Genomic DNA, 16,954 nt, shown 5'->3' on the forward strand with positions numbered 1-16,954 from the left:
AAAAGGTTTGGTTCCTTATTTTCATTTTCTCTTTCGCCTTTCCTGATCTTCTATGGATTGGGTTGCTACTTTCAGTTAATTGTTTAATTCATCTTTGGAACTTAATACTATTACTGGTCTTTGTTCTTTTGAATCAAGTTTCTTTCATAAATGCTTTTGCTCGGATTAAATCTATATATTGCTCGTATATTTGTGTTTTGTTTGAATCATTTCCGTTCCTTTTCGTTTTTCCTTTAAATGCTTTTGCTTTTTTTGAGTTTGTTCTTTTACCACCATGGGGAGTGAGCATGAGTTACTGAGGTTGATCAACTGTTGCAGAGACATACGGTGGGTGACAGAGCTTGCGTTAATTACAGTCTCTGGTTTAATCCTACTGTGTCTCTTGCCCTTTGTAATGACTGGAGAGTTTTTTGGGATTTGGGAAAGCAAATTCAACAAAAAGTTTGAATACAAAGATAGAGGTTCTGATTTCTCTTTAGCTTTATTTCTTTATCCATATTTTGGATACCAATGATGCAGAATAGGAATCTTATGAACTTTTATTCTTTAAATTGAAGAAATTATTAAATGATATGCCATTTAAGAGCTACAATTATATTGATGTCAAAACTAGTCATTATAATGGCTAATAATTGGGATTCAAATCTTTAATTTTACAAAAATTTGGAAAAAAACACAAATATATGCAGTAGGAACAAGATTGACAAGCTAAAACTTTGTTACTCTTATGGAATATTGGAGTCTTAACAAAATGTTCTTCTTCTATAAATCAAAATGGTAGTTGAAAACCTTAGAATTTGTTATTAGAAACCATTTGGTACTGTGAAAACCTTAGAGTTTGTTATTAGCTCATTAAAATGGTAGTTGAAGCTGCTATTTTTTTGGTTCACATTGAATTCAGTGCAGTGGACAGGATCTTTGATGCTTCATTGAATGACTTAGCTGTGGTGAAAGAAATGAGCACTTGGAGGAGGTTTTTGTTAGAAGTTTTTTGGATTTTCAAGGGGTTGTTTGGGATTTGTATTTCTTAGAACTTGTACATATTTGTCCAGGGAAAGGCTTCAGCAGGTGGAGGGGAAAGGTTTCAGCAGGTGGAGTTTATCTTAATCTTCTGTTGAAGAAATCGCCATTTGTTTTCTTTAAGGATTTTAAGTATTTGAAGTTTGAATTATTCTTTTATAAACTTAGTGCTATGAAGGAAAATGAGGTTAGATTTCCAGATTTTGTATAGTCAGTATATTTTTTGAATTAATAACTGCTTCTTAGGTATTTTAAATACATATATATTTGTGGGATCAAATGGGGTGGGAAAACCCACTAGGAATTAAGCCATTTGGACAGCACACTATTTGTCAAAAGAAAATCACACAATCTGTCTTATTTTGAAAAGGAAAGTTATTTCCTTTTTCTCCCCTTCCTTTTAGTAGTAGTTCTCTTCTGTTATCAAAATTTTGTTTAATAAGACTTGACTGGTAAATAAAATTATAATAAAAGAATCTTGTGGTAGGCCTCTTTCTTTTCCTATTAACTAATCTTTGTTTGGTCTTGTTTGCTGTTGATTCTGTTTCCAGCTGTTCATTGTAGTGGGTAGTAGTGTATTTTATCTTGATGTAATTTCATTTCGCTTTTGATATAATCATTATTTATCAAAAAATATAAAAAGTCAATATGTAATTACAAGGGTTTGTATTCTAACCACTGGTAGTTGGTTTATCTGTTGCATCATAGCCATATGGCCACATGCTGGATTCTATTTTGTCACAAAATATAGTAAAAAATAGTAATAATAGAGAGATAAAGTGATAAAAAAAAAAAAAAAATCTCTCCCTTGTTTGATAAACAACACAAGAAAGAGGTTTTAGCACTTCAAGAAGCTGGGCAGAACATAGGTGTTATAATTTTTTTTGGCCATTTTACAGTATTGGACTTGCTTATGGGGTTCAATGTCTCTTGTCAAACCCTGTTATAGTTGCTTTTTTAAGAAATTGCACATGTTCATCTGTATTTGAGCTCCTTTTTTTTGGCTTTTCTTTGGCCATGCTACAATCAAAGTTTTTTAGTTTGGTTTAAATTTGTCTCTTTCTTTTTCATCCCTGGTTCCTGCTATGTTTGTTTCTTTGTGATATCTCATTTGCTATGAGTTTTATTTTTATTTCCTCCCTTTTTGTCTGTTTGTTATTATCGTTTGTTTTTATTTGATTATCTGAGCTTCAAATATATTTGGATTTTTTTTATGATAGTTCTTGGTTTCTCTGATGCACTGCCGGCAGCACTTTGCATACATACCAACAGGTGCATTACACGCTAAACCCAGGCAGCCTTTGCTGCAACTATATCACACATCCTCGGCATTGGGTGTTTTCAAGCACCAGTCCCCATAACCACAGCCCCTTCTGGCCCTTGCTGCCATGATACCTTGCACCCCAGGCCACCTAGGCTCATGCGGCCCACATCCTCACTCCCTTAGGCCTCTTGACCATTGGGCCTTGCACACATGGACACCATGGCTGTCTGCAAAAGGCAGCAGCCTGGCATGCATTTCAAACCATTTTTTTCTTTTTGCACCCTGTAGCTGCAGCAGCCTCGGCCATGGCTGCTGTATCCTGGCCATGGACTGCTTATGGCATCCACAAGCTACTGCTCGTGCAGCAGCCTGGCATGCATTTCAAACTAATTTTTTTTTTTCTTTTTGAACCCTGTATCTGCAGCAAACTTGGCCTTAGCTACTGTACCATGGCCATGGGCTGCTTATGGCGGCCACAAGCTACTGCTCATTTGATTTTATTTGGTTATCTAGACTTCAAATATATTTAGATTTAAATTTAATTTTTTTTTATGGTAGTTCTTGGTTTCTCTTTCATTTCTTCCCCCAGTTGAATTACCATTGGTTGTGACTATGAACAATTCTATGACTTGGCCCGTTGGATATGATTTGGCACTTCTTAGTGTTCTTCTAAATACTGACTACTTCTTCAGTTTCTTAGCATAATTGTATGAGTGGTCTTCTGGATTCAAGTTATACTAAGATACATTAGAGACGCTGTCAATTCTAATTCTCATATCAGCACGTCACGTGCTTAGACACACAATATCTAATTTGTCTAGAGAAATAAGTTATATTACGCCGTAGGAAACTGCGTTATGGAGAACATATAAGTATAGACTTCAAATCCAGCGATGAATTAGGTTTGTCAATCCCTCTCTCTCTCTCTCTCGATTCTTGAATATTTTCTGTTCAGTTGACAATATCCATAAGTTCTATTCGTGCTTTTGTGAAAATATGTGTTCATGACTCTCCTTCTTTGGTTCTTTTCTAATATTTGGTTCGAGTATGATGAAAGAGTGCAATTTGTTTCCTCATCCGCCATGAGAAAGTCTCATTTTATGAATGGATCAGCAAGGTCTTTAAAATGGCTCAGGTGGTGGAGTAATGATTGAACACTATCCATGTAGTTTCCTGGGGATGAAAACATGATGTCCTATGATCCAACATCTACGGTAATCTGAATTTGACTTCATACTTTTCTCTTGGCCTACTAATTTATTATTCTTATAATGACAATGGAGATGTTGATGAGGTAATGGATAGTCTTTTCTTCTTCTGTATATTGGTCTAGATGTTTTTAAATGAGTAGCTTTCCGTGTAGCAAACTTCACTTGATGGCATAGAGTTGTTCATGGTTCTTTCTCAATAATTACTCTTCTCTTCATTCTAATTCCCATTTTGTATACTGCACTCCCCATTGCTATTGGCTCCCCAATGCAACTCTAGGGTACATGGAAATTTGTTTGATTCATACATGTTTCTTCTTTTTTTTTTTCTTTAATGTTCTAGAAACTCCGAAAACAAGCAGAGATAGGTGTTGTAGTGTGGTGTGGAACTTTGCATGGCAGTTCAGTCATGAAGAAGTTGTTTCATGGAACAAATTTTGTAAAAAACATGGCTTCCTTCTCCACATTATTTATTTTTAATCGTTGGTTTGTATTTATTTTCTTCACTTTCGAATAAATGTGTCTATATGTTTTCCTTGTTAGGTCAATGTACATTGCTGCAGAGTTATATGAGATGAGAGAGAGGAAGGTCAGAGAAGGAGAATAGAAAAACAACGAGCATTTTCAGCCAAGGAAGTAGTAGTTTTCTGGGTTCTTTGACTTTATTATCTTTTTCTAACTCAAGTAGGGAACCTACTCCATTTGGTTTAGGATTTCTTTTGTTCTTTTTTCAAACTTGGGTATTTTTGGAACTCTATTTTCAACCTTAAAGATATAGCTGTTAGCATTATTTTTTTCATGATAGTTTAGGCATGTTCTTTGGTTGAAATTGGATATAGATGATGGATTGAAAATCTGGCCATGCTTCTTAGCTGAAAGTTAGCAAAAATGTGTCTGCAGTAGTTCTTTTTTAGTTTGTTTTTTTTGGGATATCATCAGAAGATATGATTGAACTATACAGTGACATTGAGATGGTGTATCAATCATTGTAGATTCTACTTCTTTGTTCTCTATGATACTTTATGCCGATATGAGCTGATAAAATTGGTACATGGTTATATTGCTACAGGTACTGCCTATTGCGAGTTTGATTTCAAACTAGACACTTTTTCGACATGATCAAGCTAATAAAGATTGGTACATGGTTATATTGCTGCAGGTAACGTCCATTTGAATACTATTGTCAATGAGTTATTGCTAAATTTTGTGTGTTTACTGGAGTTGCTTGGTGATTCAAAGCACTCCTTGTCTAAGGTGTTCATTGATTGAAGACATAGAGCAAAGTACAAATATTGTTTATTTTGTTTTTGAATTTTAATAATTTCTCATAGGTTGTAAGTGTCCTTTGGGGTAAGGTAGACTAAATGTAATTAAGTTTCAAACGGTCATTTGTACAAGTAAACTTAAACTATTTTGGATTCTGTCATTATTTCATTGTTTTTAGGGATGAATGTTTTCTTCTTCTTTTTTTATGTGGAAGTCTTATGTCTCTTCACATCAATAGGTTAAGAACAGGTTAAAGGATCTGCACCACAAAAATATCAGGTTAAAGCATTAGGTAAATAAAAATTTTTTTTAAAATACTATATGTAGCGGCGTTTCTTACTAAATGCCGCTAAGTATGTGCCTTTTACCGGCGTTTCTTTTAGAAAATTTACCGGCGTTTATTAAAAATACCGCAAATAAATCATAATTATACCAATGCTTATAATCTATAGTGACATTTCAAAAAACGCCGTTATAAATTATATATGGCGACATTTGTTAGTAAACGCCGGCGAAAGTATATCTACACGGGCATATGGCATAAACGCCGTGATACATTTTCGGTGGTACATTTGACGACATATGTGCGGCGTTTACTAGTAAACGCCGCTGAATCATATAGCGGCGTTTTTTTTAAGCTATGACGACACTTAAAAAACGCCGCAAAAAGCGCTTTTTCCTTGTAGTGTTCTTATTACATGAATTATATTAACAAATTTTTTTACTGTAATTTTGAAAGTTCATTATCACATCATTAGTGTCAACTCTTTTAAAAACATTTTAGTTGTTTTTGAAAGCTCAATACCAATTCTTTAAGGTTTACCTTGAACAATTTCTTTAATACCTATGAGTGCTCTTAGAACCGAGTAACTCTTCTTGAAACAGAAATCTAGAGACCATTGAGTGAGGGATGGAGATCGAAATACTTGTTGTTTTCACACAATTACTAAGGTCAAAATTAAAAGAAAATTATGTTTTAGGGATCAATGACTGATCTTGCTTGGAAGACAGATCCACATGCGATAAGCTTGATTTTTGCAGATTATTTCAAAAATCCATGTCCTCAGCTTACCTAGTTGATCCTAAGCCCCTTCGAAATATCTTTTCTACTCTTACTTAGTTCTCCTTCAGTCGTGGCGGAAGCTGGGGATCCAGTTCAGCCAAAACAGGAGTGATTGGATCATTTCACAGGTGGATTCATCCCTATGAAATGACCAACCCCCCTGGTTTTGACTGGGATCAGAGGTGTTTGGATCATTTCACATGCAAGCCCTTCACTATGAAATGACCAACCCCTTGGTTTTGGCTGGGCTGGATCCTTCAGCTCCCGCCATAGCTGGAGGAAAGCCAGGTCCAGAATAGGGTTCCCTCATTTGAGGAAATTAAGGTTTGTGGTTTTCAATATTAATCCAATAAAGCAATAGACCCAGATGGTTTTTCTACGAGCATATATTATAGATTCTAACATTTATTAGGAGGAGATTCGGTGTCCGTTATTCCAATCAGGGTTCTTTTCGGAGTCTATCAATCAATCTGTCTTTCAGTTGGAAGGAGGATCGGTCCTCTCTTGCTGCACACTGTACAAGAAGCCTATGAGCTCATAATTGAATTGTACTTCCAATTTAGTTCATATATAAAACTTTGATTCACGTTTAGATAAACAACATATTATGTAAATATATCTATTATAAGACCCACTTATAATTAATTAGTAATGGCATCAAAGTTTCAGTTGTGGCAAGTTGACCTTAAAATAATCAAGTCACCGTATTTTATGGGTCACATAGACGTCTAGAAGGACATTCTATCATTATCAATTTCAACATCTCCATTAAATCTCCAAAATCAACCATCTCTGTTGGCGTAAGACCAACAGGTGGGATTTGGATCCTCAGCAGTCAGGGGTTGAGTGGTCATCATGTTGCGCTCAACATGCTGGCCGCCACGTGAATTTTATGTCAATCTAATGATTGGTAGATGAACTCAATTCAAAGTTCAAAATTCAAAATTGTTAGTCAAAATTCAAAATACCATGCTACCGTCTATCAACTATTGGATCGACATAAAATTCATGTGACGGTCTGTGAGTTGCGCACAACATGATGGCCGTTCGATCAAACTAAGGCTACAGAAGATCCAAAACCCAACGGGTGGCACACTTGAGTGGCCAGTTTTTTTGTTTTTTAGGCAAATTTCATCAGACACCTCTTTTAAGTATTCAATATGTCACGGATTTGCTAAACTTGATCAAAATGGCAACCTTTCCCTTGACGTTAAGCACACTTAGCAACCAAAATTGAAATGTCTACTTTACCCACTTATTTAAATAAAAAACTCTCATTCCACTTCTTCTTTGCTTTTCGTAGGTGCAAACCTCGAGTTCTCAGGCATCACTCCATCCACGCGGGGCAGTTCCTGGTGACCAACGCCGCCATCCATGGTGAAACCCAACTGAAATACATCGCCGTCTCATCCGCCCCATGTGGCCATTGCCGCCAGTTCTTGCAAGAGATCCACGGTGCCTCTGAGATCAAGACCCTCGTCACATCCACCGAGAACGGCGGAGGAGACCATCAAGAAGATGACGAAGCCCTTTCCTTCCGACTTCTCTCCAACTTCCTCCCTCATTGATTCGGCCCCGACGATCTCCTCGACAAAGATGTCCCCTTGCTCTTAGAACCACACCACAACTCTCTCGTTTTCATCGACGTCGACGGCGATGACCACAACCACCACCAGCTCCACAAGAACAACCTCATCAGTAACGGCGATGTTGCAGATCAACAGAATGAGTTGAAATGCGCAGCCCTGGAGGCGGCCAACTAATCACATGCTCCCTACAGTGGGTGCCCATCTAGGGTGGCGCTCATGGATGTAGAGGGGAAGATCTACAAAGGGTCTTACAGAGAATCGACGGTGTATAACCTGAGCTTGGGACCGATGCAGGTGGCGCTGATTGAGTATGTGGCGGCCGGGGACGAAGGTGGGTACGATAGAATCATGGCGAGGGTTTTGGTGGAGAAGGAAGGAGCGGTGGTTGTGCAAGCCCGCACGGCACAGCTTCTGTTGCAGTCCATTTTGCCAAGATTTGATTTTCGTGTCTTTCGTTGTAGAGCTTCTTCGTCTTTCAAATTGTAAAAAGCCTTCTACATAGATGATGTAATTGACCATCTCTCTGCAGATTTGTCATGTGCCAACTTTTATTTCCACTTTTTTGTGATTAAAATCATCTGAAAAGAATCAAATTGACTGGTTAATGAGAAACAGATAAGAATTAAAAGTTAGCCATGTGGATGGATGAATGAGATCTGTTCTCTTTCCTTCTCTCATTATCGCCTGAAATTTCACAGTGCCCATGCTTCCTGTGCTTCTTGTGTGCTCTTTTTCAGTCTTTCACCCTCTCGCACGCAGGTTGCAGAGGTAGGTAGAGATTATTGCTGGTTCGCTTTTGGGTTAAGTGGATTATAAAAGGGATACAAGGGTGAAGGAGCAGGGTGGGCCGTGGGGGTGGAGTTGCAGGAAAGGAGTTGCAAGAGGAGAAAGAAGAAGAAGAAGAAGCCCCACCGTCCGATTGAAGAAGATGATGGGAGGTTAATCCTGTGATAAGGGTAATTTCACCATTATAAAAGAGCTAACAGCAACTTAATTGCATAGGCTTAACCGAGTGGACTAAGTTGACATAAAATCATAAAATAAGGGGTATCTGTGATCATTTTTCAAAGTTTGACAAGTCCGTAACATATTGAACACTTCGAAGGGATGTCCGTGAAATTTGCCTTAGTTGTTTTTGATAGAACATTTTGGGTGGCTTCCAAGTGCGTTTGTGGTGTGTAAGCACCACCGCATTCTCGCACAAATCCACCCAACAGCCCAGACTTGCGCTTGCCAAGGTCAGTCACTTACTACTCTCAATCACTCTCTCAACCATTGCCTGGCTTCCACCCACCGCCACCACCACTACAAATTCCCCAACCAATAAATTAGTTCCATGCCACCACAGGCTTAACAAGATCATCAATAGCAGAGATGGTAGAAGGCCCAGTTTCCTTCTGCTATCTAATCATCTTCTCATCGTTTCTCTTTCTTCTCTTATTATCTGGTGTGGAGGGTGGAACAAGAATCATAGATATATGGTGACAGTACTACTAACACCTACATCATTTACATGGGAGCTGCTTCTTCTTCCCAGGGTTCGGTACCAGATGAACAAGCTAGGCTTCTTGCTTCGGTTTTGAAAAGGTTAATTAATTACAAAACTTTAATTCCACTTTAGATGAAGCCTTAATAGCGTTACAGTTTTGTTATAGTTCTACATACAAGAACTTGGGTTGTCAAGGATCAAAATGTACAATTAGGGTGAAATTTCAGCTCAGTTCTATGAGCCTTACAAAGAATTGATTTCAATATTAGTTATTTTCCCTTTATTGGTCATTTCTTTTTGTTTCGATTACAACATGAGCATATCAAATCAATTTTTCTATTTTTAATTGTTTACTCATTTAACTTAAAGAAAATGAATTAAAATGTTTTTACAAATCTTTCATCACTAGACTCTTTTCTGTATGATTTGTATTTGCATTTCTTTCTTATTTATTGAAAATAATTTTCAAAATTATTTGTGGCAAAAAAACTGATCCTATTTGGTTACACTTATATAGAATTATTTGTAAAATAAAAATATATATATATATATGTTTGGCGTTTTTATTTCTCAAAACAATTTCTCCAATAGACACATGATTAATTGCAGTTCACAACACCAACCATGGTTGATGCATTAGAAATGGTTGGTTCCAAAAACGTCGATCTTTTTGACTCCACATTTCCAAAGTGATCTAGGGATGGTAGTGAGTTCTCCTCTGACCGTGGTTGGAGTGAGTCGTTAATGGTGGGTCTTGGAGTGAGCGCACAAATCAATATGAATGGATTGTGACCATAAATTATAAATAGCTCTTCACCTATTTGTAATTTATAATAAATTCTTACAAAAAAAATATTTATAATAAAAAAAAATAAGGTCCATAAAATACACAAACACCTGTAAAAATAAAAAATAGGACAGATAAATACAAATAGAAATCATACCAAATAAAACCTATAAGTTATGAATGTAAGATTTCATTGCAGTTGAAACCCAAAATCAAATCAATCTAAGTCAATATTAACTCGATACTAAAAAACTGAAATAAATCGAAACCTACCAAAAACCTTCTAAAAACCAAAGTTTCTTCATCGTTTGGTTTTGGTCTTACTCATTCCTAGATCGAAATTAATTCAACCCGATCAAAATCAGGCCGAACTAATTGTTTGACAACCCTAAGCCTTACCATCTAATGAAACTTAAACAATTACCAAATTTATCCATCTATTTTGATGATTATGGTCTTATATCATTATTAAAGCCATTGATAAGCCGAGGCTCATCTTAGTAGGTTGGCAAACCACTAAGATGAACCATGGACCATGGTCTTTCTTTATAATTAATGTATAGGGTATCTCTGTAATTTTACCAGGAAAGAGAACGTGAAAAGATCACTACTTCACAGTTATACACATGGCTTCTCAGGATTCACCGCCCGTTTAACGGCTGAGGAAGCTCAGAGAATCGCTGAAAAGCCCGGAGTCGTTTCGGTGTTCATGGACAAACCGCTATAATTAATATAACATTTTAAGATCCACTTATAATTAATTAAAAATATGGTCAAACTTTCAATTGTGGGAAGTTGACCATAAATAAACAAGTCACTCTACTTTATAGATGAAGGAGACGTCTAGAAGGGCATTCTATCATTATCAATTTCTGCATCTCCATTAAATCTCCAAAACCATATCTGTTGGTGGTCTGGGGTTGAGCGGCGATCATGTTGCATTCAACTCATCACAAACCGCCACGTAGATTTTATGTCGATTTAATGGTTGATGAATGAACTCAATTTAAAATTCAAAATTATCAATCAAAATTAAAAAATATCTAACCGTCATCTATCAACCATTGGATTGATCGACTTGAAATCCACGTGACGGTTTGTGAGTTGAGCACAGCATGATAGCCACTCAACCCGAGCCCGCAGAGGATCCAAATCCCAAAGGGTGGCGCACTTTGGGTGGCTTTTTTTTTTTTTTTCTTTTTGTTTTTGGGTAGAACACTTTGGGTGGCTTAAAAGTGCTCTTGTGGTGTGTAAGCACCACTGCGTTCTCTCACGAATCCACCCAGCAGCCCAGACTTGCGCTTACCAAGGTCAGTCACTCACTAATCTCTCAATCACTCTCTCCACCATTGTCTGGCTTCCACCCACCACCACAAATACCCCAACCATTAATTTCTCCTATAAATTATTTCCATGCCACCATATCTTCTTCACAGGCTTAGAAAGATCATCAATAGCAAATATGGAAGAAGGCCCAGTTTCCTTCTGCTATCTACTCTTTTCATCGTTTCTCTTTCTTCTTTTATCTTCTGGAGTGAAGGCTGGAGCAAGAATCATGGATGGTAACACTACTACTAACACCTATATCGTCTACATGGGAGCTGCTTCTTCTTCCCAGGGTTCGGTACGAGATGATCAAGCTCGACTTCTCGCTTCGGTTTTGAAAAGGTTAATTAATTATTTATTGCATTCTATTTACAAACAGTCAAGAATGTTTTAGTAAAATTAATTGGTTTAAGAAAAGAAAAAAATAAATTTTTACTTTTTATAATTATGTTAGATGGTATTGATTACAAAACTTTAATTTTACTTTAGATGAAGCCTTAATAGCGTTACAGCTTTGTTATAGTTCTACATACAAGAACTTGGGTTGTCAAGGATCAAAATGTACAATTAGGGTGAAGATTCAGCTCAGTTCTATGAGCCTTACAATGATTGATTTCAATATTAATTATTTTCCTTTTGTTCTGTTTACAACATCAACACATCAAATCAATTTTTCTATTCTTATTTATTTTTTTACTCGTTTGACTTGAGGAAGCTAATGACTTAAAATTGTTTTTACAAATCTTTCCTCACTAGGCTCTCTTTGGTATGATTTGTATTTGCATTTTTATCTTATTTATCGAAAATAATTTACAAAACAATTTGTGGCAAAAAACAAATCCGGCCTGTTTGGTTACTCTTATATATAATTGTTTTGTAAAATAAAATAAAAATATGTTTGACTTTCTTATTTCTCAAAACAATTTCTACAATAGACACACATGATTGCAGTTCACAACACCAACCATGGTTGAGGCATTTCATCGAATAATTGATGCATTAGAAATGATTGATTCTAATAACATCGGTCTTGTTGACTCCATATTTCCAAAGTGATCTAGGGATGGTAGTGAGTTGTCCTCTGACTGCCGTTGGAGTGAGTCATTAACGGTGGGCCTTGGAGTGAGCGAAAAAATCAATATAAATGGTTTCTGACCATAATTACAAATAGCTCTTCACCTATTTGTAATTTGTAATTTATAATTTATTTTAATTTGTAATAAATAAAAATAAGGTCCATAAACTACCCCAAACATCTGTAAAAATAAAAATAGGTCAGATAAATACAAATTGAAATTATACCAAAGAAAGCCAAGTTATGAATGTAAGATTTCATTGTGGTTGAAGCCCTAAATCAAACCGATTTCAATCAATATTAACCCAAAACTGAAAAATTGAAAAATAATGGAAACCAGCCAAAAACCAAAGTTCCTTTACCGTTTGATTTTGGTCTCACTCATTCCCAGATCAAAACTGATTCAACTAAAAAAAAAATCGGGCCAAACCAACCGTTTAACACCCCTACCTTTATCATCTAGTGACACTTCAACAACAACCAAATTTATCCATGTATTTTGATGATTATGGTCTTATATCATTCTTAAAGCCAATGAGAGACCGAGGCAGGCTCATATGATTTAGTGGGTTGGCAGAACCCTTTCCCTTAAATATTTTTGAGGATAAAGTTTTCACTCACCTTATAAGGTCAAGGTAACTCTTCCTCCACCTGGCAAAACCCTTTTCTTTCCATTATTAGCCAATGAGGAGAAAGCTTTCCTTGACCTTTGATTAAACAAAACTCCACTAATCTAGGGTTAAAAGTGCCTTCCACAAGTATTCCCACACACCCTTCCAAGTTCCAATGCCAATGATGACCATTGATGTGGCTTGAGGAAAACCAACTCTTACTTTTAATTGACTTAGATCATGGGCTTGGGCTTCAGATTGGGTCAATATTAAAACGGTGGAACCATATAGCCCAAACTAGACCAGACTCAAATCGTCAGCGTAACCATGGACTATGGTCTTTCTTTATAATTAATGTATGGGGTATCTCTGTAATTTTATCAGGAAAGAGGACGTGAAAAGATCACTACTTCACAGTTATACACATGGCTTCTCAGGATTCACCGCCCGTTTAACGGCTGAGGAAGCTCAGAGAATCGCTGAAAAGCCCGGAGTCGTTTCGGTTTTCGTGGACCCCATCTTAAAGCTCCATACCACTCGATCATGGGACTTCTTACACTATCAAACCGATCTTGAAACCGATTCTACTCCTGATTCTGACTCAGTCACTAATGGGTCCAACTCGTCCGACACCATCATAGGCCTCCTCGATACAGGTCTAATTAATCTTATAGAATAATACATTCATTCCTAATATTATCGGGTCGGGTTATCACTTAAACCTAAATATGAACCAGGAATATGGCCCGAGTCCAAGAGCTTCCAAGACAAGGATATGGGCCCGATTCCCACCCGGTGGAAGGGGACATGCATGGAAGCCGAAGATTTCAAAGCTTCCAACTGTAACAGGTAACAACACCGTAGATTCTCATACTAAAATTATTTGTTCCAATCTAACCGTTCAGATTTTTTTATTTTTTTTTGGGGGGGTGCGGGGAGGATAGGAAGCTCATAGGTGCACGACACTACGATGACAGTCAATCACCAAGAGATTCGAACGGGCATGGGACCCACACGGCATCAACGGCAGCAGGCAGCTCAGTCGCCAATGCATCTTATTATGGCTTAGCGGAGGGGACAGCCAAAGGTGGGTCCACTGGATCAAGGATCGCCGTTTACAGGGTATGCTCATCCTACGGTTGCAGTGGATCCTCAATCCTAGCAGGATTCGATGATTCTATACGCGACGGAGTCGACGTGCTATCTTTGTCGCTGGGTACGTCATCGTTTCTGAGGCCGGATTTAAGTACCGATCCGCTCGCAATTGGAGCTTTCCATGCAGTGGAGAAGGGGATCATAGTGGTTTGCTCAGGTGGGAACGAAGGGCCCGATTTATCAACGGTTGTCAATGTTGCTCCATGGATCCTGACCGTTGCTGCCACTACCATTGATAGGGATTTTGAGTCCGATTGCGTCTTAGGCAATAAAAAGGTGTTCAAGGTAAAATGTAGATGAATGAATCAGGTTTTGAGTTTTACTAGAGTTTTGAGCAGGGTTTAAATTTGGAATCCGACGAAATCGGTCAGATTCGATTCTGAATTGACCCATATTGGTGCTGAATAACCATAGAATCGGTCTTTGGATTCAAAAATAGGGAATTTTTAGGGTTTTTGGATGTGAATCTGCCGTGTCTGATCGGTGGAAATCAGATTCGGTTATGGCCTTCACAATCCAATTCCCGATTCCCGATTCCCGATTCCAGATTCTTAGAACCCTTTTTTGGGTTTTAAAATAGAGAATCGATCATTGCAGCCCACATCGCTCCTCATATCCAAAAACAGGGAAATTGTAGGGTTTTTGAATTTGGATCAACCATGTCGGACCAATAGAAATCGGGATTGATTACGGCCGATACTAATCCTAATAGGTCGATTCCCCGAACCGATTCACGAGTCTTAAAACCCTGTTCCAGGCCCAAGATTTCACTAAAAAACATGCTCAGAACTGCTTCTGTTTCTGTAGGGTGAAGGCATAAATTTCTCTACCCTCCAAAAGTCTCCAACCTATCCCTTGATCTATGGATTGTCGGCGAAATCGAAATCAAGCTCGAAGGATGAAGCGAGGTAGATTAAAACTGAGCCCATCTTTCCTCTCTGGTTCTTCTTGGGCTTCCATTTCTTACGGTTTCTCTCTCTCTCTGCACAATTTTTCAGGAGCTGCGATCCGTATGCATTGGATGGTGCTAAGATCAAGGGGAAGATTGTTCTATGTGATCAAACCGATGGAAGCTATTCCAAAAGAGAGAAATCAGATGGAGTGAAGAGCTTAGGAGGGCTCGGAATTGTTGTGGTTGATGACATAGAACGATCGGTGGCTCTTACTACTGGTTCTTTCCCCATGACTGCCATCTCTTCCAAGGATTTCGCTGGAATCCTCTCCTACATTAAATCAACCAGGTACAACACGAAACTAATCAAGTCTTTTGTAACTTTGGTTCTGTTCATATGAATGTTCAAATTGATGTATTTTTGGGTTTCTGAAGAAATCCAGTTGCAACCATTCTACCAACAGTGTCTGTGACCAAGTATAAGCCAGCACCTATTGTTGCATACTTCTCATCCAGAGGCCCTTCTCCTATCCAAAACATTCTCAAGGCAAGCTCTCTCTCTCTCTCTCTCTCTCTCTCTCTCTCTCTCTCTCTCCTTCTCTCTGGAGTCTCTCCTCTAATTTACTGTTCTGCAAAAGCATGGCTAAGTGGGCTATCAAATTTTCTGCAGCCGGACATCGCTGCACCAGGTGTGAACATCCTTGCAGCATGGATTGAAACCAATGATACTTCAGAAGCCCCAAAAGGGCAGAAGCCATCCAAATACAATTTGATCTCTGGGACTTCCATGGCATGCCCACATGTCTCAGGTATTGCGGCTACAATCAAATCTAATAACCCCACATGGGGTCCCTCTGCTATCAAATCAGCCATCATGACAACAGGTTTGAATCTATACAGTTTCAAGTCCAATATTCTAGCAAACCAAACTGTAATAACTAATTACTGACTTAGACATTGTTACATACACATGGCTGATGTGTAGCTTCTCAAACAAACAATGAAAAGGCGCCGATTACAACAGATTCAGGTTTAGTGGGCACACCTTACGATTTTGGTGCAGGAGAGATGATCCCATCTGGAGCATTACAACCAGGGCTATTGTATGAAACTGATACAGAAGACTACTTACTCTTCTTGTGTAATTATGGGTACAAGCTTTCCACAATCAAGAATATTGCATCTGTGATTCCTGATGGTTTCGACTGCCCAGCTGATTCCAGCACAGATTTGATCTCCAATCTCAACTACCCATCTATTGCCATCTCCAAACTCGGTCAGAAAGAGAGCAAGAAAGTGAGTAGAAGGGTCACAAATGTTGGTCCTGATGAGGTCACAACCTATGTTGCAAGCATCGTGGCACCATCTGGATTAGATGTCAAGGTAGTGCCTGATAAACTGCAGTTCATGAAGGGCAATAAGAAGCTGAGCTACCAGATGATCTTCTCATTGGCTTCATCATCTCCATTAAAAGTTGATGCATTTGGGTCTATTACTTGGACCAATGGAAAATACAAGGTTCGAAGTCCATTTGTGGTTACCAGTGGTTGATTTCAATGTTCCCTTTGTCATTAAGGTTGGAGGGCTTAGTTAGATGTTGGAGTTAAAGAAATGAATGTAAAACAAATTGGACTTAACCAACCTTTAGGGTAATTGTTGGACTGCATTAATAATCTCTGCGATGTTAAAAACATCAAATCATGCATTTCATGTTTGAGTCTTGATTTCCCTTTTCCACTCCAAGATGCATATTATTACTCACTCTCTATAACTAAGTTTTCATTAGTTTCTGGTCACTCTCTTCTTATACTTGGTGAGTTTAGCTCAATCAATTGCTTATACCCCAAATTAGACCTCACCAAGCAAGAAAAGGGATCCAAAATGTTCACCTATTTGCTTTTTTTTTTCTCTCATTTTTTTTGAAAGCTCAATACCAATTCTTTAAGGTTTACCTTGAGCAATTTCATTAATACCTATGAGTGCTCTTAGAACCAAGGAACTCTTCTTGAAACAGAAATCTAGAGACCATTGGGTGAGGGATGGAGATCGAAATACTTGTTATTTTCCCGCAATTACTAAGGCCGAAATACATGTCTGATCTTGGTTGGGAGACTGATCCTAAGCCCCTTCCGAGAGCTATTTCCTGCTCTTATGAAAATGATGCTCTGATTAGGGTCCCCTCATTTGAAGAAATTAAGGTTGTGGTTTT

General features: G+C 38.0%; 2 protein-coding genes and 1 pseudogene across 2 annotated transcripts in view; all 3 read left to right on the forward strand.

Annotated features, from left to right (window-relative positions):
- Window positions 1-1,219, forward strand: part of LOC122661386 (CO(2)-response secreted protease-like) — an 18,368-nt gene extending 17,149 nt beyond the window's left edge. The window contains exon 10 of the mRNA XM_043856770.1: window positions 1,208-1,219. Within this exon, the coding sequence (XP_043712705.1) occupies window positions 1,208-1,212 (5 nt within the window). The 3' untranslated portion in view covers window positions 1,213-1,219. The remainder of the gene's footprint in view (window positions 1-1,207) is intronic.
- LOC122661387 (CO(2)-response secreted protease-like) overlaps window positions 1-16,410 on the forward strand; it is a 22,909-nt gene extending 6,499 nt beyond the window's left edge. Inside the window, exons 1-9 of the mRNA XM_043856771.1 lie at window positions 11,265-11,354; window positions 13,083-13,354; window positions 13,436-13,547; window positions 13,643-14,138; window positions 14,661-14,761; window positions 14,852-15,094; window positions 15,181-15,292; window positions 15,416-15,629; window positions 15,731-16,410. Coding sequence (XP_043712706.1) covers window positions 11,281-11,354; window positions 13,083-13,354; window positions 13,436-13,547; window positions 13,643-14,138; window positions 14,661-14,761; window positions 14,852-15,094; window positions 15,181-15,292; window positions 15,416-15,629; window positions 15,731-16,296 — 2,190 coding nt within the window. The 5' untranslated portion in view covers window positions 11,265-11,280 and the 3' untranslated portion in view covers window positions 16,297-16,410. Of the gene's footprint in view, window positions 11,355-13,082; window positions 13,355-13,435; window positions 13,548-13,642; window positions 14,139-14,660; window positions 14,762-14,851; window positions 15,095-15,180; window positions 15,293-15,415; window positions 15,630-15,730 lie in introns of the transcript that reaches the window.
- Window positions 7,060-8,011, forward strand: LOC122661714 (annotated as a pseudogene).
- Window positions 16,411-16,954: the final 544 nt, after the last annotated feature.

This window comes from Telopea speciosissima, chromosome 5, assembly GCF_018873765.1.
Source record: "Telopea speciosissima isolate NSW1024214 ecotype Mountain lineage chromosome 5, Tspe_v1, whole genome shotgun sequence".
Lineage (NCBI taxonomy): Eukaryota > Viridiplantae > Streptophyta > Magnoliopsida > Proteales > Proteaceae > Telopea > Telopea speciosissima.